At 36.7% G+C, this 21,487-nt stretch overlaps 1 protein-coding gene across 1 annotated transcript; it reads left to right on the top strand.

Moving 5' to 3' along the window:
• The first annotated feature begins 16,969 nt into the window (after window positions 1-16,969).
• LOC147866462 (DHBP synthase RibB-like alpha/beta domain-containing protein) lies at window positions 16,970-21,390 on the top strand. The gene is made up of 4 exons (XM_087316907.1): window positions 16,970-17,352; window positions 18,096-18,271; window positions 20,707-20,998; window positions 21,112-21,390. Exons 1-4 carry the CDS (start codon window positions 17,018-17,020, stop codon window positions 21,167-21,169), a joined length of 861 nt encoding a protein of 286 aa, XP_087173033.1. The 5' UTR covers window positions 16,970-17,017; the 3' UTR covers window positions 21,170-21,390.
• Window positions 21,391-21,487: the final 97 nt, after the last annotated feature.

The raw sequence follows: 21,487 nt of genomic DNA, 5'->3' as shown, positions 1-21,487 counted from the left end.
CTATTAGAAAGAACTAAAATCAGGCACTTCAAGCTACACTAGAAGAAGAAACCAAACCATGCAATTTAAGATAAAATTGATAAGGGCCCAAATCAGGCACTTTAAGTTACAATTAGAAAGAACCTAAATCAGGCCACAAAAGTGATTAAACAAACCTAATTCAGGAATTTAAGTTGGGAATGAAAACAATGACACTCGGACAAGTCGAGTTAGAATTGAAAATGACCCAAAACAGGTCAGTTAGGTTAAGATTAAAAAGAACCCAAATCGGGCAAGTTATGCCACGATAACCCAAATCAGATAAGTTAAATTACCATTTCGAAAGAACCAAAATCACGAAATTTAGGTTACGATTTGAAATAACCCAAAGCAGATAGATTAGGTTATAAATTACCCAAAACAGGCAAGTTGGGTTACAATTTGGAAAGAAACCCCTGTCAGCAACGAAGAGAGTTAAGAAATCCTAATTGGAGAATGCAAAGGATTAAAAAGAACCTCAACAGGCCATTGAAACAACATAAAGGAACAATTTTTGCATTTGTTGAAGGAATCCTAGGTTTTAAGTCACGTCCTGTTGGGATTAATTGTTGTTAAGAAATATTTAAAGATCTTACATCGGCTCGTAATGACATTTGAGTTTTTTGAGGATTCCTAATGCTTTTGCGCATAATAATATGACACATTGCTGATGTCAATTTCCTTCGCTATTTTTATCTCTATCCCTATGGTTTCCTTGTAATCATATTTAAGGGAAAATGTTGATAGCTTAGGTAACTATTAAAAAAAAAAACAGGTAAGTTAGATTACAAAAAGGAATCCCAAAGCAGGAAAGTTAGGTTACACTTGAAAATAACCAAAATCAGGCCATGTAAACAATAAAGAAAGGCACCTCGAGATTCAATTGAAAAGAACCCCAAAATCAGCCTATGTAGAGGATTAAAACAACACTCTTTTTAGCCATGTAAAAGATTGACAAACCCTAACCAGGCAATCTAAATTATGAAGAAAGGCATTTAGTTGAAGCTACAATTGAAAAGAACCGTAATGAGGCAATCTACAGTATTAGCAACCCAAACCAGGCAATGTAGAGGATTCGGAGAACCCTAAATGGTTCAACATAAACGATCAAAAAGAATACAAAGGATGAAGAAAGTCCTCACAAGTCAAATGTAAAGAACTAAAAAGAATCCTAATCAGACAATCCGATGGATTGGAAACCCCTAGTCAAGAGATGTAAATGATTAAGAAAAGCCTAATCTGGCAATGTGATGAACTAAGAAAGGCACTTTACCTTTTTGATCGTTGAAACAAGAAACTTTAACTAAAGAGATATGATTAAAATCATCGGAGCGAGAAGCTTAAAACACAATAGTAAAAGGATATCAAAGTAAATTCAATAAAAGCAAATACGCATTAATGGGTGATCAAAAAACGGAAGGAAATTGATCGGCAATTCAAGAAAACGGTGTGAGTAGATAAAGAATTCAATCATAGCTATTAAGCGTGATTGAGCAATCACAGAGACAAAGAATGATAGAAAATATATATATTGGGATCAGAATGTCACTTTCCGAGAAATTAAGCATGAGATGGCGATCGAACAGACAAAACAGATGAAATTGAAGAACCTTGATGCAAGGAAGGGGAGGTAGAATCCAAGAAATCTTTAATCAAGCATTAACGGGCGGTATAGCGGACAAAATAAACAGAAGATATATTGATGCGAACAAAGAAAGCATAGTTAAAGGGGAGGAGATTCAAATCCAAGAAAGCTATGCCATTGATGGGGCGATGTCAGCGGCGAACAGGAATGGAATGGGAAAAGAGAGAAGAACGAATTGAAGGGCAATCAATGGATGGATGGGAGGGGGTGGAATGGATAGGAGGAAGGATGGCCAGGAAATCACAGAGAGAGAGAGAGAGAGAGATAAAGGGGAATGGAGAAGGTCAATGTAATGAAGAGAGAGTATAGAGAGAGAGAGAGAGAGAGGATTGGGGAACTTACATGGTGTATTGCTAGTTTCTTGAACAAGAAGAAGGAGACCGCAATCTGATCGATTTCCAGAAGGAGGAGTTCGAATTCTGCAGTTTCTGGCTCTGCGATCTGATGATGGAGAAGAAGGAAAGAAGGAAGGAGCAGCAGCTATGGCGAAAAGAACAGACAGACAGACAGAAGAAGAGAGAGAAACACAGAGAGAAGAAGAGAGAGAGAGAGAGAGAGAGGGGACTTGTTTCTGTGAAGGCGCCACGGAAAACGCATCAATCCCGAAAGGAGAGAGAAAAATTAAAAATGAAGAGAAGCTTTTTTGGATCGCTTTTTTCCTTTTTCCTTTCTTCTTTTTTCTAGAGAGAGGAAATTATGGAGAGAAAAATCAAATAATAAAGAAAATCCGGACGTCATCCCCCCACCCCATCTCTTTTCCCGATTTAAATTATCTCTTTCACGTCCGGAGGACTTCGATATTTTATTTTATTTTATTTGTTATTTAATAAAAACAGAATCGAAAATTAGGAGGAAAAAAGAAAAGAAAAAGAAAAGGTAAATTTCTGTTTTTTGTTTTTATTTTGCTTTATCTTCTTATCCTTGATTTTCTTATTGTTTTTTTTTTTCAAATCCCCATTATTTATTATTGTTTTTTGCTTATTAATTACGTATTTAATTCATTTTCCAACTATTATTGCTTGTTCTGGTTCCTTGATGTCGTTGTCGCCTAATTTTTAAAATTCTTTTCTTTTTTTTCCCCCTTATCTTTTTATTTTATTTACTCTTTTATTAATTATTAATTTTGAATTCCTTATTAAATCGCTTTCTAATTTCCACTCGCGTCCGCCAACTATAATATTACATACATACTTGCTTTTTTTTCTAAAATTTAAAATAAAAAATCCACGTATGAAAATATGAATACCATTAATCTCCATCCAGTTATTAATTTTGTTCGTTTTTTCTTTTACTACTAATTGAGCTCTTTTTCTTCTTCTTCTTCTTTCTAGCCATATGTTAATCGTAGGGGTATTCTGGTAAATTTTCAAAAGTGCCTTATCGAGGATCTCATTCTAACTTCTAATGCCATTTTACATGTAGAAGAAGAGCTTTTTTGGCTAGAAGTCCATTTTACATATCTGTAGAAGATGAGTTTCTTTTGTCTGACCTTTGCAAAGTGACTTGACATGTCCCACGATTTCTCCATTTTTCACATGCGACCGAAAGCCAAACATAGACATTATTAGGGCTAGCAAAATGTTGATTGCTTTCTACATGCCTTGCATCTTGCTATGAAGAGACTAAGGGCTCGATGAGATGCGACAAGCATAGTTTCCATGTCTTAGGGTAATTGTCACTCCAACACATGGGTATTGTAAGTCGATTTCATAAACATTTTTGCATGCTATTATTGTACCCACTTGCTCGTGCCATTTAGTTTTCACTCCGCGATTAGCGTGATCCTTTTTATTTTCATTTGATTTACTTATGAGAGATGCTTTTGTGATTGATTGTTGATACAAATAATTGTGCATTCCATGTGGAAAAAGATCTTGCTCTCACATATTCCCATTTGGATGGAGCCTAATTCATTGTCCGATCCTAGAGCTAAAGAAGGCAAAACATTTATAATGTACTACAAAACCATGGTGATGATTGTACTACATATTGCACTAAAGAGAGATGAAATGTGACAACAAAATTGAATCTCATATACAAGCTCAAAGAATATGTTCATATGAAACAGAGCCAAGAGTAGTATATTCGATGTTGCATAGCCTAATCACCTATGCAAAGCATCTAGTCATTCTCGTCAACATCTTGTTCACAATGATGTAGATCTACCCCATCATCATATTCTTTGATATGCTTATCTCATAACTGACATTTGGCAACACACTCTTCCTCCAAAGGCAATTGCCAATGTGTAAAAGGGCTATGTCCTATTTTTTTATTTATTAAAAAAAAGCCATAACTATAGTTTTACTTTGAAATACATATAGGCTTTAAACTCACTTTACAAATCATGTCCCTGAAAATAATACAATTCCTCTTTTAGCAAAATAATGCTAGCAAGCAAGCCAAGTTTGAATTTCCATTTTTCTATGCATATAGTAGTAGGAGTTGTGCTTCAAATCCATTGACGTGTCGTGCTTAATTCTCACGTTTACATTTTAGAGAGAGAGAGAGAAAGAAAGAGAGAACTATGTTGCCTGTAAGATTAAATTTGATCCCTAACGACTTTGCCTATGAAACGAGAACAATATACAATCATACTCCTTTTTTGCTTAATCTTTATCATCACTTTATCATGCAATATGTATTATAATACGTGTGTGTGTGTGTGTGTGTGTGTGTGTGTGTGTGTGTGTTAATATATAGAGATAGAGACAGAGAGACAGAGAGAGAAATAGATGCTAGGGTGTTGTTGAGTTTTACATCCATGATGGCATTCTCATCTCTCCATTTCATGCAAAGGTGTTTCTTTGACTTGTGATAGTCAATGGGTTGCCTTTGGTGATAGCTTTAAAACGAAGACATATTTCAAATGGAAAATGTTTTTTTGTGTACATTGGTTAAGGAAGATGATAGACGTAAGTTCATTACATCCCCAATTTCTAAAGCCATTTGGATTGCTAAATCACAAAATTGGCATCATTAACATGGAGTTATTTGTCACCTTTTTAACAGGATCTCAATAATGGTGTGACAATTCTACCACCCCATGCTATCAAGTGGTGTTTCACTACCTTAGGCGTAGGGGATGTGGTATAACTGGAGCATGAGAAATGGGTTCTCGTTTGATGGACTTCGTGGGGTATCACAACAACTCGGTAGGCCGAAAGGGAAATTGATTTGGCAATTTTCGTAAATATGTATTAGAATGTATAGGAATATTTGTCCCGAGGAGAGGTAAGTTTATATCATTTAGTATTATGACATTTGAAAGGGTTTACCTTGCCCTATCACTACTAATGAAGTAGTTGAGATAATCATTTTTTTTGAATAACGAACATAGATTAACCAAAATAATAATAATAAGTTTGAAGAAATTTCATTAGTTTGTCTTCATACTAAATTTCTTGTAGTGTTTCCCATTGTAAGTAGTTCCTTCAATTAGTTCTTATTCATCACATTTGGATAAAAAAGCACATCAAATTATTTTATCATTAGAGAACATGCAGCGTGCAAAAGATTACGAGAATGATAACACTTAAGACTCCTAAGCACCTTCCCTAGTAACATTTGCCTACCTTTCTCTCTCTTTGAGGCTTCTATACCTCGCACAAGTCCTCTCTCGATACACACACAAATATAGAATTTACCAACTTTACAATCGTTTTTGGAAATTGTTTGCTAGATGATTTACTACACGTACAAAACAATAGTTTTAATATTTTATTTATGTAACAATAAGCCTAAACCAAATGTCACAATTTTTTCTTTTTCAAAGAAGTATTAAATATGGAAATAAACTACCACACAAATAGAGAACCATAAATTATGACCCCCAAAGTTCATCATACCTACCAACATTGTTATCAAGGGGTTAATAGAAATGACAAATATGGTGCCCAACCAAGTTACGCAATCACAATTCCTCTTCATTCAATATACTTGACTTTTCTAACAAATAAAACTGCCAAAATAACCATCCTTTCAATCTTCAAATGTGCTAACAGATTCTAAATTGTCCACCAAACTTAAACTCATTCCAGTCGTTATCTCATAACCCAAAATTTTAAATAATCAAACTCAAACTCAAATTGAAGTGGTAATACTCCTACACTTCCATAGAGATCCATTGGAAATATCTCTTAGAAACACTAGTCAAAGAAAACCAACTTCGTTTATAAACTTTCAAAAATATGTTGTCATTAGACACAACATAAATCAATTCCAAATATGTTCTACCACAAATGTACAAGAGAAACAAATCCTAACAACAAAAATTCTCCTTCTCAAAGCATTTCCAACAAGTAAACCACCAATCATCTTCCAATATATATGTTGTTTTGACAGACTCCTTCAAATGTCCAATGGTTTTCAAGTGAAGATTCCACCAAGCTTGGATTTGGGCATCTTGCACTATAACTATATCTAAAATAGCCATATGGTTTAACTTCAAACTCAAAGGAGTCTTAGCCTTCCACACCAACCATCTTGATGTTGCTAATGCCTCTCTCTTTGAATAATTGAAACACTCTTTTTTTGTTAAGGAAGATTTCATCAACCAAACTCCAAAGAGCTTTGCCAAAAAACCACCAAATGGTCAATACTTTTAGATATTGTACATTTAGAGAAATTTGTTGTTATTGTTCATGGATGATCCTCTCCAAACATACTTATCGAGAAAGAATGGAACCATATGAGCATGCAAATTCCACTAAGTTGATTTGGAGTCCCATGCTAACTTAGGAATTCCCACTTATCCTTCATTTTCAAAAACACACATCATATCATTGTGGTGATCTTATATGTAGCATTCTTTACCATGGCAACAAAGATAAATAATAAGAAACCATCAAAGTCATTATCGATTGAACTGCTTTCAATCTAGCATGAAAAGGCCAAATTTGTGACTTCCAATACATGAGCTTATCTTCAATCTTGGAACAAATCCAATTTAGAAGTTTCCCGTTAGTCACGTTAATCATTATTAAATAACCAAGATGACGACAAATCATACCTCTACTACAATTGCCTCTAACCATCTAAACTCCTCTAATTTATTATTTATACATGATATAATGATTGACTTCCTCATATTTAATTTTAGCCCTAAAGTAAATTAGTAAATGTATCCCACACTTCCATAGCTTTCCCAATATTATTTGAATTTGTCCATAAGAACATAATGTGATCATTGTTAATGTTTGACCAACACAATGATTTTTAGTGGTAAAGCAAGTCTTGCTGATACTCCATCCTACAACAATTGATTAAAATGTATTAAAGGAGAATGTATAATATAGCAAATATTAAAGGACTCAAAGGGCATCCTTGCAAAATAGATTCATAAATATTAATTGACAATATGACTCCACCATTAAGCATAACATATTTATCAATTATATGATTATTGTTTTGTTTCTTACTACTCTCTCTCTTTGTCTCCCTTCTTATCTTCGCATAAGCACAATGAATGAGAAAAAGAAAGGATGCATGAGGATTTGTGCATGCACTTATACAATGGCATGTTGAAGACAAATCAAGGTTTGGCTATGGAAATAGTCAAAGATGTTGGCACTAAAGAGGATGATTACACACTAATGAGTGGTAGGGGGTTTCCATATTGCCGCATCACCGAGAGATCTAACAACAAAATGAAGTTGAAATTGTGCTAGTTTAGAGCAAGACTTATTGAAAGAAAGTTAAAGGTCAACCTAAGTGGGAGCATCCTATGTCAACCTAATGTAGACTTTAAGAAGTTTTGTTGTATCATACTGGATGTATAGGGAGTGAGGGAGATCATATGTTGGGTATGTCTAACAATGGAGAGAGAGATAGGGAGATATCATACAAAATTAAAAAAGAAATTGTCCATAAGGAGGTCAAATTGGAACTATGGAACTAAATAAGAAGATCATCTTGTAGTGATTCTCTAATAAGGGGATTGCAACTCTATAGTAAAACCCTCTCTATGTAAAAATAATGCATGGATATATGTGATCATTATTACAAGCATAATCATATGAACCATAATTCTCTGACATTAAGGTTAGTAGGTGTGGGTTAATTCATCACTTGACTACTTCTAATAAAGCAGTAAGGCCTAGGGTTTGGGCCTACAAAAGAAGGCTAACTATCTTTATGAAGGGGGTCATTATATTACATAGAGACTCTATAAATGTCACAAAGCTCTCGAGTCATACATGTGTTCCCCCTCCTTCTTCCAATCCAAGGTACAATACTACAATCCATGTCTGAACTTGGTGGTATAGGATGCTGAAGAGGGAACTAGATATCTGCTAGGGGGTGATCGGGTGTAGTACGCTTTCTCCATTATTTTCTCTTTTAATTTTCTCAACATTAATAAACACTCTTACAATGTCCCTTCTTGGTGGTGATTTGACTCTAACACTTCAAAATTATAATGTCATCTAATAATTCATCGTACTTCTCACAAATTACCTTATATGATGAGGATGCAAGAAGTAAGTGATATTTATCCTTCGGTCGTTTTTCATTGCATATGTTGCACAAATTCATACTACAACAAGTTTCTCTATTCTATTGTTCCTTTTTTCTGATCGATGTCCTAGTGTATGAATATCATCAACAATCATGCCCATGCAAAATAGAGTATATCATGTAAGGAACTTAAGTTAATCACCTCCCCAATACACACCTTATATTATTCTAATCAACATCTTATAATTGTATTCATAATAGTTATTATAACTTTCCACATGTCACGTTTTTCATGATAGCCTAGTGGTAATTTGGTAAATATACATGCTATTGGCAAGTCAAGTATCAACAAGCCAAATGGAAGGCATGCATTAAGGCTAGGTGGAGAGCATATTTAGACTAGGAATACTTTATATAAGTAGAAATTTTAGTACCATCAAAACATTGTATCTCAACGCTAGTAGTGACTTCAACTACTTACTGAAGATAATTTGGCCACAGGGGAAGACACACGAGAAGGTATTATCCTAGACAACCTTTTCTCGTTTTGGGAAGCAGTAGCCCTTGCCAAGCGTACCAACAACAAGGTAGTTGTGGTGCTCCTAGATTTTGAGAAAGCATATGATAGGGTATGCTAGAACTTTCTAGAAAGTGTGATGGGGAAACTTGGCTTTCAAGAATCATGGATCCAAGGCATTGCATGACTTTATAGGAACACCAACAGTTGTGTTTCATTAGCAGGTGAAAGGGGCCCCTTCTTCCAAATATCAGGGATGCCCACTGGCTCCATCCTTATTTCTATTATATGCCGAAGCACTCTCTAGTTTTCTCGACTCGCGACAACTAAATCTACGTGGTCTTCGTGTGCCGCATTCTCACCAAAGCCTCCTAGGTATAGAATTTGCAGATGATACTGCAGTCTACCTACAAGGGAACTTGGAAAATCTACAAAAGCTAGAAAGTGGTTTAGACATATTTTGCAAGAGATCCAATGCCATGATCAATTGACACAAATCCTATGCAATACGGATTTCTCATGAAGCACATCCTGTGTGGCACCCCCATCCCGCTTTCAAGTGGAACAATCAAGGAGCGAGCACCAAATATTTGGGTTTCCAAATTGGGTTCAACATACCCCCAGAGACTATGATTGCACTAGTTATTCACTCCATTTGACAAAATTTGATACATTGGAGTTTGAAAAAACTCTCGCTAGCGGGGTGCATCATAGTGGCATATCAGGTATTACTCGCAACAACGTGGTACAACCTATCATGTTGGACAATCTCCAAGGAAAGTATACATCGGATTCAACGATTGGTACACAACTACATTTGGTTTGGTAAGGAAGATTAGGCAACTCGGGCCAAGGTGGCGTGGCCTATACTCACATCACCTAAGTTGAGAGGAGGATTGGGTCTTATTGATTCCCTCTCACAATCAAAAGCCCTACTCGCCAAAATTGTGGTGCGAGGACTCCAACTAGGGAATGATTGCTGGAAAATGTTGTTGCGGTTATGTTTCCCTTACTTAAAGCCAAAAAAAGGGGTCAATTGGGACCCCCAAACTAGATGGATTCTAAACATGGAGCTCAGACCTAGTTTCTCCCGCCAATTGGAGGATAGATTCAGTGCATCCATGTGGAAGGTGTGGTTTGACATTAGACGAGGGCTCAAGTGCAATCAACCTAACTTTGAACCTGCTTGGCTCAGTCAACGTATCCTATGGAACCCATGTATCAGAGATGAATCTAATCAACTAATTGGATCAAGTAAAGGGTTGTCATGGGGATACATTGCAGAAGGTCCAGGAAAAAGTATAGAATGTTGGAGACGGTTTATGTCATTGTCAATACAAGACCAAGCCAACATACTCCATGGAATTAGGGGCGGATGGGCTATGAGATTTGAAATCATTAACGCTCTACTGATTAGGGAAGCTGCTAATCAAAGGACGACAATAGAGAAATGGATAGGCTACGAGGAGGAGGGTTCTTTGATCCCAAGGGGTAGGGAAACACTAGATAGGATCGCAAGCTCTAAATTGCAAGACAATGAGACACCAACACAAAATAAGGCAATTCGAGTCTGGGCATAAATGGATTGTAGATCCTGATCCTATGAAAGTACAACCAGATTGGCACAACACATGGCTACGTAAGGTTAGTTGAGACCCTTTGCAATGGACATGGCATGATCCTTACGTGGGGCAAGGAAGCAAAACCATCCCCTTCTTTCAATTCACAACTACATTGGGTCACCATATTCTAGCTACTCAAACCGCCCGAGAGCCGGTTGCGGCAAAGGTCTGACACACATATCATGTTCCTCACACAATTATCACCAAGTTTTGGGAAAAAGTCTGGAAACAACAACATGCACGACGAATCACCACTTTCCAATGGTTATTAATACATAGGCCACTACCGGTTGGCATGGCAGCGTGGGAACCCGAGCTCTCCTAATTGTGTAGCGTGACCAAATGCAATAGAATCAATCCGACATGCTTTGTGGAACTGCCCAGAGTCCCATCGAATATGGCAAGGGGTTGGCCGCTGATTGCAATTATGCCAGGTGCAAGGATTAATCAAGTGGGGAAATATATGTTGGCTATCATGGCAGGTCCCAATTGACAGATACGGGCATCAGGAGGAGGGGATGGCTTTGGTGATAAAATCACAAGAGGTTTTTTTCTCCACCATCGACAATGTCCACTCAACTCCTATCAATGCCAAATCTCAAGTTGTGTTGGAATTGGTCAACCCAATAACTCTTTGACTCTATGGAAACAACGGTGTAGATGGGTCTTCTCCAACCAAACTGCGCAACCAATAGTGTTAATGCAAGAGATATGGAGTGAAGTTGTAGCCACTCTAAAAAGCCAATATGATGGCCTCAAGGGCAACTCCGATGGAGTTGAAAGACAACGACTAGCCTTCATCGAGCAATGGTCAACCTCCCCCTTTGTTGAGTCGGTGGGCATCCACATAAGATGGACCTATCGTGTCCCTACATGGATTTGTATATATTAATCTCATATGTAAAATTTTATAACCAATGGAAGGAGTTTTTTTTTGGAAAAAAAAACCACTAGTATTGACTTTTTAGTGAAGATGTTTGAAACCACTATCATACTCATGTTGTGCTTGTATATAAAAGAGATTCCTCGGTAATATTATTGTTTTTTACTTCAACATTGACAATTTGAACCAATTTTCATTTTTTAGGGAATCTTACCAAGTCTTCTAGTAGCTATGGCATTATAGAAGAAAACATGTGTTTTATTTGGTCTAGATTTTATAACAACCAAGCTCATGTAACTAAATCAAGAAAAATAATTATTGGTTGGGAATTCAAAAAGTGAGTGATGAGAAGGCACAACAACGTTTTTTATATAAGATTGATCCCAACGAATCTATAAATTAGAAGGCATTTTATTGTCTTTGCGATGACAAGCTTTAGGAGTAGAAAGCTCTCCCAATGAGCAAAAGTTTGGTCTTTCAGGAAAGTTGGACGATTCTTGGTCTAATTCCAAGTATGCTAAAGACATTTCAAGACCCAAAAAGTAAAATGCTAAGGGTTTGTTCTTGAGTGAGATAGCAAGGGTCTAAAGAAAACTTACCAAAAAATCTAAGCGCTCTTTGAAGGATTTCAACACTTTACATTGGACACAAGTGAGAAGTCAATGAAATACTAGATGAGCAAGAAACTCTCAATAAACATCTAAAATGCAAGAGCGCATGCATCTAGATGTTTGTAGGATAAGTAAGATTCACATGTAAGTGGATAGTCTACATCCATTCTCCAATACTATAAATGGACACAAGCTTGAAATGGAAACATGTGAAGGCATGTCTTTGGGAGGATATGAGTCCAACATTTTAGTCAAAGAGAAATTGTGAAATCAATCTAACTACACATGCTTATATTTCAATTATTTATTTTGATTTGATGAAGAAATCAATTGCTTGTTTGGTTGTCATCAAGAGAGAATCACAAAATAAGGGAAGCAATATGAAACATGGGCAACAAACAACTTCAATGGGTCACAAAACAAAGGGTATAACCGTATACACAATAAATAATGTCAACAATGTGTAATTTGAGGACTAAATGATGGGTTGAACTTGAGATGAGGAAACTCGACCTAACACTTGCTAATACACAAAACAAAGGAAATATACAATAATGTTAACAATGCTCTAGCATTTGCTAATCACATCAAGACAATCACAAAACAAAGAAAAAGTGATTGTTGGGGAAATATGGAGGAATACTCCATGAAGCGAATAACCAAAAAACATGCCATTATTGGAAACCTATGAGCTCCTAAAGGTCATGATTAGAATGAATATTGAGTTAGTTCGAGCAACAAATCCGAAGAACCTAATAGTCACGATTACTTCAACCACAATGGAATTCGAAATATGAAAATGGCATGACGTAGACATTTCATGTGCAATTGCCACAAGGAGAATTGATTCCAAACTAACATTTATTCATGACATGACAAAGGCGGAAAATGGCCAGAAAATTTTGTAGAGTGAAACTAAAATCCAAAACTTGGAGATTCAATAGCGCTTCTAAGTGGATGGTGGAGGACAATAAGTTACTATTGCTTATCACAAAGATACAACATATTTGGGATCAAATGGTTTTGTCATATAGGAACTTGGTGTAGTCTAGCTTTGAACAAGAACAAAGTTGTATCCACTATCTATCTTCAAAGTTTGAATGTTTAATCATGAGCGTAGCGATTGAGGTTCACCATTGGTGGAGCACTCACAATCCTTGTTCAATTGTTGTTGCCTCAACTCTAGTCTCACTCTTCACAATTATCATCAAATAATAAGTGCATGATTGTTATATAACTCTACTACCATGTTTAATGCCACACATATTAACCAAAGAAAGATTGTGTGCACATATTCGACACAAAGTACACAATGGAGAAGGTGAAAGCAATGCATTGAATCATGGCGAGAACGTGAGGTCCTATGTCCTACGCGAGCATATACATATATGTACATATACATATACATCAACACATTGATCTTGGGGAAAACGTGCACACTTAATTAAGCCACACACAAAGTTTTTTTTGTCCTACACAAGTGTATACATGCACACTTTCATCTTGGGGAAAAAGTTTCTCTCTCATCACAAAAAGTGATAAGCTACCTTAGTTATTAACTAATTGCAATGTTGATATTGGAGATAAGGAACTCTTTCTTCTGATTAGGGGGCAAGTCAAATGGGTTATAGGCGGGTTGCATAGTAGCAAGAACCATTGTTCCCAATGTATCCATGATTAGATTCACCCACAACAACTCAACGAGAGTCAATTGCACCTCATTTGATGATATAACAACCACATTGTTTATGGAGAGTGCTGCGACATTCACAATCAATTGTTGCAATAAATACATCCGCCCCACTATCAATGGCACCTCCCTTAATGTTGCAATAAATCCATCATATTCACCCACAACAATTGAACGACAATCAATGGCACCTCCTCTAATGATACTATCGCCACAAAGTTTATGGAGAGTGTAGAGACATTCACAATCACTTAGAATTGTATGAATTTCTATATGTTACAATAAATCCATCGGCCCCTTTGTCAATTAGATGAATTTTTCTACTTTTATGAATGACACAAAATTGTCATCCATAATCATGACATTGAACTCTCAGTTGCAACTTTTGTGATGGGTATGTAACGAGTATGGGACTGTGTTGGACAGCCATCTCATGCACCCTTCCCCCTCCCTACCTGGCGCGCTGTTTGGAATCCACCATCTCAATATCCCCCTCTTGAAAATATTATTAAAAAACATGAAACCCTCCTTTTGTCTAAACTCCAACAACCTAAACCCAAACCCGTTAGGACACCACTTCACCTTTGCACAACCCTTAAGAGCCTTAGGAATAACAAGCAAATTATCATTCTTCTGGCTGATAAGAACATGGGAGTATGTGTTCTAGACAAAGATACATATTATGAAAAAGCTATAAACCACCTCTCGGATACCACCACCTATAGAAAAGTAACTCATTTTCCATTAGAAGAACTCTTGTATCGCCTTAATAGTATAGTGCAAAAAAATCTAGGAACACTTACCTTTATTGAAGCTAATTACATACCCCATAAACCCCTAAAGGGATATAAAGTATCTAATATTTACTTTCTCCCAAAACTCCATAAAACACCCATTGGCTTTAGACCCATTTGTTATTATAATAACTCGATATTCGAGCAAACCTCGAAATGGCTATATTTTCAACTTTTACCCATCCTAGTACTCCAAAAACAATACCTAAAAGATTCACACTCCCTCATTCAGAAACTAGAACAACTAACCCCCCCTCCTAATAGTTTCATCATCCCTTTTGATGTAGAATCTCTTTATCCTAGCATCCCCCCTAAGTTAGGACTCGAGGCACTTCGCCATATCATCTCCCCCCATTTTTCCTTAGCAAAGACTAATCTTATCTATACCCTTAGCGCTCTAACCCTAGAGTATCACTACATGACCTTCGATAATCAAGTATACCAACAAATCAAAGGAACAACCATGGGTAGCAACTTCTCAGTTGTCTATGTATGCATTTTCTTATCACACTTAGAAAACTCACAAACCACACCCCATCTCTTCTATTTTACTAGGTACAAAGATGATGCCTTCGGGGTTTGGACAGATACGAAACCCCAAATGTTAGCCTACCTCAGTTTCTATAGCCTTATGATCAATAACTCTATTAAACTTACGATCCATACATTCCCCACTAGGCTCCCTTTCTTGGATATTTGGATCAATCTAGAGAACTCTAAGTTCTCTTTCAATTGTTTCCAAAAAACATTAAATTTCTATCACTATCTTCCCATCTCTTCAGACCATCCCATACATGATAAACAAAATTTTATTTCGAACGCTACCTAGTTAGAGAAAGCACACCTATAGGGTACCTAGAAATGAAAAAACGTTTCTTCCTTAGACTCATTAGCCGAGGTTACCCGCCCCATTTCATCATTAAAGTCTTTAAAAAACATCATTTCTCCCTTAGGAATACTCTCATCCATAAGCATAAAAACAAATCTTCCCTTACACCTACCATATTCAAGCTTAGGTACTCTAAAAACACCCCTAAATTAGGCATCCACTCGTTTTTACAACACTTACACACCGACCTTAGCCTAGATCCCCAACTAAGAGACATCCCTAAGCCTTCTATATGTTGGACCAAGTCTAAATCACTCTATTATTATCTAGTCAAAACTAAATATATTAGATCCCCAAATCCCCATTAAAACATCACACTTATTATTTCTATCTATCTATTAGAACTAAATATACTAGATCCCCAAATCATCCATTCCCATCAAACTCATTAGGCTATCCCTTTCTACATTCACTACCTCCCTAACTCCTACATCCTCCTTTATACACATTCAAAACCCCTCTCTCCCTTTCATCCATCCCCACCACTCCCCTTCTCTCTTCTTTCCTCTTCCCTTATATAAGCCTCTCACATTTTTGTATATGGTCTTTAGCACTGATGAGCTCATATAGAGTGAAACATGTTTGCCAAAAGACCTTTTCTTACATAAATTGAAATTTGAATTCTCTCTCTCTCTCTTCTCCTCCCCTACTATTCTCTTTTATACTATTCTTTAGGTACCATACTATTTAACCTAACTATTCAACCGTTGAAGGCTATACGCTCGCACTCCTTGCTTAGGCCATAAGGCCAACAACCACTTTCTTTCCTCATTCGATTAGTTATAGAATTCACTTCATTTGGTAGCAAGATCCCCATCTTGAAGGATCCCGCTCGCTCTAAAATTCTTTTGCGATCATGAGGTTGTCCATTGTAACCATTTGTACCTTAATACCAATTAACTTTGCGAAACTTGGGTCATCAAGGATCCTCGAATCCCAACAATCATAAGGGTCAAGTTAGGACCAGTGAGAAATCTCCCAATCCTTTATCATCTCATCACCACTTGGGGTGTCCACAAGGTCGACATCCGTATATGCGAAAGCTATACATTGTAATATCTCGAATGTCATACCCTCTATGTCTCGCACCAATCGACCTCTCCCATCCTGTTACGAGCATGACCATATAATATCCCGTGGTGAGAATTTACCATAGTATTCTATACACGTGGATAAAGTGTGAGGTTTAAACGAGAGTGTAAAGAAGGGGAGGATTACTTTTAATCATTGGGATTGAGATAGTCCATTTAGGCCAAGTGTGAACTTGCATGGGGGCCTTAGGTCTGGCTATAAATATGAGGCTTACCTACCCTCATTTGACACATTATCGACTACGTCGAGACTCTGACATTGTGGTGGGTCAACTCTCGTAGCGAGTATTTGGGACGACTCGACGCCACGAAGGTGGTATGGGACGTTGATCGAGGCTCGAGTCCGTCTCGATTCCTTCGATCGGGGGTGGTCGGGTAGATTGACACCCTTCTTTCTTCTCTCTCTCCTTTCTTATTCAATATCTATTATATCCTTATCTCATGCTTACTTTACAACATAACTCTAAGACATCCCTTGCAATGGGGATTGTGGTATTATTTGATGGTATCATCCGATTTTTGTTGATGATATTGTTGTTTTTTAAATGTTTCAAACATATGTTCAATTTGATTTGATGTAGTTTTGTCAGAAAACAATGTACAGTTTTTGATATACATATACACTTTCGAAGCTTCCTCTTAGAGCCGGTGCCCAAATTTGTAGGGGTACAATTCATATTATCCTAAACCCGCAAGGCCAGGGGGAGGGGTATTTCTGGATAGCCCCACTTCTTCAGTTTTTTTCACTAAAGAAGAAGAAGAAGAAGAAGAAGAAGAAGAAGAGGAGGAAGGGCAGAGCAAATGCTGCTGAGGCCGCCATGGCTATGTAATCATCACAACCCTTCTTTCTTCTTCTTCAACAGATTGCCATCTCCACTCCTCTCCTCCAATTACTACAGGGTTTCTGCGGAGTGTAATAACACCAGCAGTAAGAAGAAGATGGGTGCACCGTCTTTCACATACACAAGAAGTGAAGAAGAAGAAGAAGATGGGGTAAAAAGACGTGTTTCTTCCTCAATGGGTATTGTTCTACCTTCTCTGGATACACATGCCCATTACGCTGCAAGTGCTCTGAGAGAAGGCCATGTCATTGCCATACCCACTGATACCCTCTATGGATTTGCAGCTGATGCTTGGTAAACTTCTCTCTCTCTCTCTCTCTCTCTCTCTCTCTCTCTCTCTCTGAATCTTCCATTTTATTTTATTTTACTATTTGTGCTTTAGTTTTATAGGGTGAATTCTTACTCAGGACTCGTTTGCTTATTGAACATCCAATTCTTTTCGCAATTTAAGGTCTCAAGCTTTCATTGATGTAAACGAATGATTATCTGTATATGTGTTTGGCCGGCTTGATTTTGGTACAAAATCTTTTTTTTTGTGTGGTTGACGTGATTTTGCTACCCATGTTTTGTTGTCTATTATTTTGCTCTTGGTCATGGCTTGATCTTAGTTCGATCAACTTCGAAGATTAAGCTATTTCTTTTTCAATTTTCTCAGCACGATTTTAGTAGAAACATTGAGCATGTCCTTGTGGTCTTGCTTTGCTTGATTTTGGTACAAACCTTTTGTGTTTTTCGTTGTTTTGATAGTTTTTTTGTTTTGTTGCCTTGATATACCTTTTCTGCCTACATGAATGTGTTTTCTCTGCAATACCTGGGCAAACTTCCTTAAAAAATTGGGAATGGGTTACACATGCATGACATAATAGAAAGTTCGAACAGAAGTATATACATTTCAATCTGAGTTTGTTCTCTTTATATTCTTCTTCAATTCGCAAACCCAAATTCTTGACTGCTATATATATACATCCATAGCTCAATTTGTTGCTCTACTTTGTGAAAGGAATGGGTGTAAAACATTCTTGTTTCTTTATCCACAGTTCTGCACAAGCTGTAGAAAAGATATATGCAATTAAAGGAAGAAACAGCAAGGTTCCATTAGCAGTTTGCCTTGCACATCCAGAGGATTTTGAGAAGTACAGTGTTACTTCATACCTTCCCGAAGGTCTGCTGCAAGCTCTGTTTCCAGGTCCTGTAACCACAGTTTTACAACGTGGTCAGTTCTATTCTATCCTGTAGGTTCCTGTGTATACGAGAAAACATCCATTTTCGTTTTTGTATGTTGTGAGTATTCTTCAAGAAATTAGTATTCTGACTCTATGGAGGAAGTTGATTTCTATTTTGTATCAGAAATTTACTGTGTCATCAAAATGACCTATCAGACCAAACTGGCAATATAAGCTGAGGATATGAATGTCATATTAAAGGCTAAAAGAAAAGTAGTAATTCTAGAGCTGTGAAGCAAGTATTTGGGTCCATATTTAGAGAATGTATAAACATAAATATGGGGAGTTATAATATCACCAAGATTTAAAAAAAGAAAACAGTATGTATTAATGTCTTTTAGGAGGCACGAAATTATGACATGAGACTGATCATAAGATTACATCTTGATTGTCCCATCTTGGAGACAGATAAACCAAAATAAATACAATCAGATGACTAAAACTGCCTAACGAACCAGATATTCCTTTTAGCTAAGCACTTAACAGTTGTGACCTTAGATGGATTGAAAACATCTATGTCCTAAAGATCTTCAATGTGGGTCAATTCAAGATGGAGAAGCCGCGGATGCAAGGAAAGCATCTTTAGTGTCAGGTGATAATGACGTGGATTTATCGATAACAAGGGTGACAGGGCCTAAATGCATTGTAACTCTTTGCAAGTGCTGTGGTTGCATTGCCGTAGAATACTTAGCATACAATACGTGTAGAATACATATGCTAAGTATTCTAACGTTTTTTAAAAATACTTGAATCATAGTTCCTAATATTCGCCTACGTCCAATATGGTAGAGGTATACGAACGTTTGCATATAATACGCTATTCGTTTTCCTTTCTTTTAAATAAATAAATAAATTTATTTAGAGTCTACTGAGAAACTGAGAAGGAGGCCCCGCGAGCAACGAAACAAACTGGGCGTGCGATCCCCACCTGCGGCCCTCCTCCTCCTATCTCTGCACGTGGACCTACCATGTCTCCTTCTTCATCATGTTCATCTTCTGCTCCATCTTCCTTTCTGCAGATTCTCGTTTCCTCCCTCTGTGTCATTTTTCTTGCTCGTGTTTGCTCTATTTAAGCTTTGTTTTCTATTCCAGTTTTTGTTGTCCCTCTCACTATTATCTCTGTTGTCACCTTCACAATCTCCATTGCAATTGGCATTGATCACCACCTTCATGGAACATTATGTCTCAGTTTCTTTTTTGTTCTTCTTGTTGATGTTCGTCACCATTTTTGGTCTTTTTTTCAGCCTGGGGTGTGTTTTAGGACATCTTGCTGTCGTCTGTGTTCCCCATTGAAGCTCTGCCAGAAGAAAGCTTCTTCATTGAGAATCTTTTGTCATAGGTCTTTGATTTGCTCTTCTTCTTCTTCTTTCAATTCTGCATAGATTTTAGTTCTCCATTTTGGACCTACTTTGCAACTTCGTATGTTGGTTGCAATTGTATTGTCTCCATGGGTATTCATTCCACCATGGAAATGCGGAGGGAGGGTAAACATGTTTTTTCTTTCTTTCTTGGCAATGGAGACCTTCAGTTTTTGGTTTTGTTCTTTCAAAAGTCAATTCATGGTAATGGAAGGGATAAAAGACTCTAATGGTGATGATGATGATGATGAACTCTTGTATTTGCTTGTAGTTGTAGCATCAAATTATGTTTGGATAAATTTTAGTTCATGTTTGGAACTTTGGATGCGACTTTCTTAGTTTTCAATGAATTTATGGTCTTGACCTTTGTCTATAAAAATGTTGTTTATTTTTTAATTTTCATATTAAAAAATAAAAAGAATAATAAAAATAAATATAGATGAATGGATTTCAATCATACTTGGAGCCATTTCACGTATGAGTATGATACAAATGTTCACGTATGAGTATGGCACGAATGGGAAGTAGGGCTAGAACTATGCTTAGAATACGTATTTTACACATAAAATATGTTAAATACATAGAATACGTGTAGAATACTTGTAAAATACGTTAAATACTTCTTAAATTTAAACTATTTCTTTTCAAAAAAATAAATTTAATTTAAAAAAATTTAAACTGTTTTGAAATGATAAATACTTGTGAAATACGTAGAATATGTATAGTGCGTCAAATTTTTAGAATACATAGAATACATGAAAATTTAAAAAATGGTAGTTCTAAAACGTAGAATACGTGTTTTTAACAACTATGCGTGGTTGAGATCCTACCTTTGCCTTTGTAGCCCTTGATTGAATAATAGCTTGGGAAGGAGGGGTGATTGTGCTGAAGAAAGTTGTGATGATGTTCTGCTGATGAGGTTTTTTGTTCAACAAAGTGTCTTGACTCCAAATCATGATGACAAAAATGCACATATTCAAGTTATCCATACAAATATGAAAGAGAGAAAGAGACTAAATAGTTAATCTCTTAACTTTCAATATATGACCTTTATTTGTCTTGTGTAGGTGAACATAGCCTTCTGAATAAAGGCCTAAATCCTGGTCTTTGCAGTATCGGTATTCGCATTCCAGACAGCTCTTTTATCCGCAAAGTGGTAGAATTGTTTGGCGGTGCTATTGCTTTAACAAGTGCAAATTTAAGTGGTCAATTGAGTACCATCCATATAGATGAATTTTCAGCTTTGTGGCCACATTGTGCTTTTGTTTTTGATGGTGGTGAACTTCCCCCTACAAGAGAAGGCTCAACAGTTGTTGATCTTACACTTCCAGGAACTTTTAAGGTTCTTCGATCAGGAAGGTAAACTAGCATGTGCATAGTTTCATAGAAAAAAGGCATCTTCTCTTTTGATGATGAACTTTTTATATAGATTGGGGTCATTGGTTCTTTTCATCTTCTTTTTTGTGACCCAGGGGGTTGGAATCTACTCTTGCAATCCTCGGGAAATATGGTCTTTCTGCTCGGGAGTGAACCTTTAACAGCGTCATCATTATTCTTGTTCAACCCTTATAACCAATTCAGTTGCTTCAGCTATATCCAGCTAAAGGAGAAGTAATAGATGGTATCAAATTCAAAGGCGGAAGTGTTCCAATGAAAAAACATGTAGCAAAAAATACATCTTTGAGCATAAATCTATCGTATGATATGGGATTTTACTCATTCAAGAGTTCTGTCTCTCATGAACATTTCAAGCAGGCTGTGATGGATTGTCTTAATTAATTATGTCAAGGTATATGATTGGTTGAAATGGTTGGATTCTTCCACCTTAATTTGGAGGTCTTGAGCTCA

This window comes from Azolla caroliniana, unplaced genomic scaffold (assembly GCF_043228905.1).
Source record: "Azolla caroliniana isolate FFs.n. ecotype wild unplaced genomic scaffold, voAzoCaro1.0.p SCAF_3, whole genome shotgun sequence".
Taxonomy (NCBI): Eukaryota; Viridiplantae; Streptophyta; class Polypodiopsida; order Salviniales; family Salviniaceae; genus Azolla; species Azolla caroliniana.
The sequence above is the reverse complement of the archived record's forward strand: the minus strand, read 5'-3'. Positions and strand labels throughout refer to the sequence as shown.

Excerpts from the sequence above, each read along its gene's own strand:
- LOC147866462 (XM_087316907.1), top strand. The coding sequence starts at position 17,018 with ATGCTGCTGAGGCCGCCATGGCTATGTAATCATCACAACCCTTCTTTC. Across the intron at positions 17,353-18,095 it reads GGATTTGCAGCTGATGCTTG|TTCTGCACAAGCTGTAGAAA; the intron begins GTAAACTTCTCT and ends CTTTATCCACAG. Across the intron at positions 20,999-21,111 it reads AAGGTTCTTCGATCAGGAAG|GGGGTTGGAATCTACTCTTG; the intron begins GTAAACTAGCAT and ends TTTGTGACCCAG.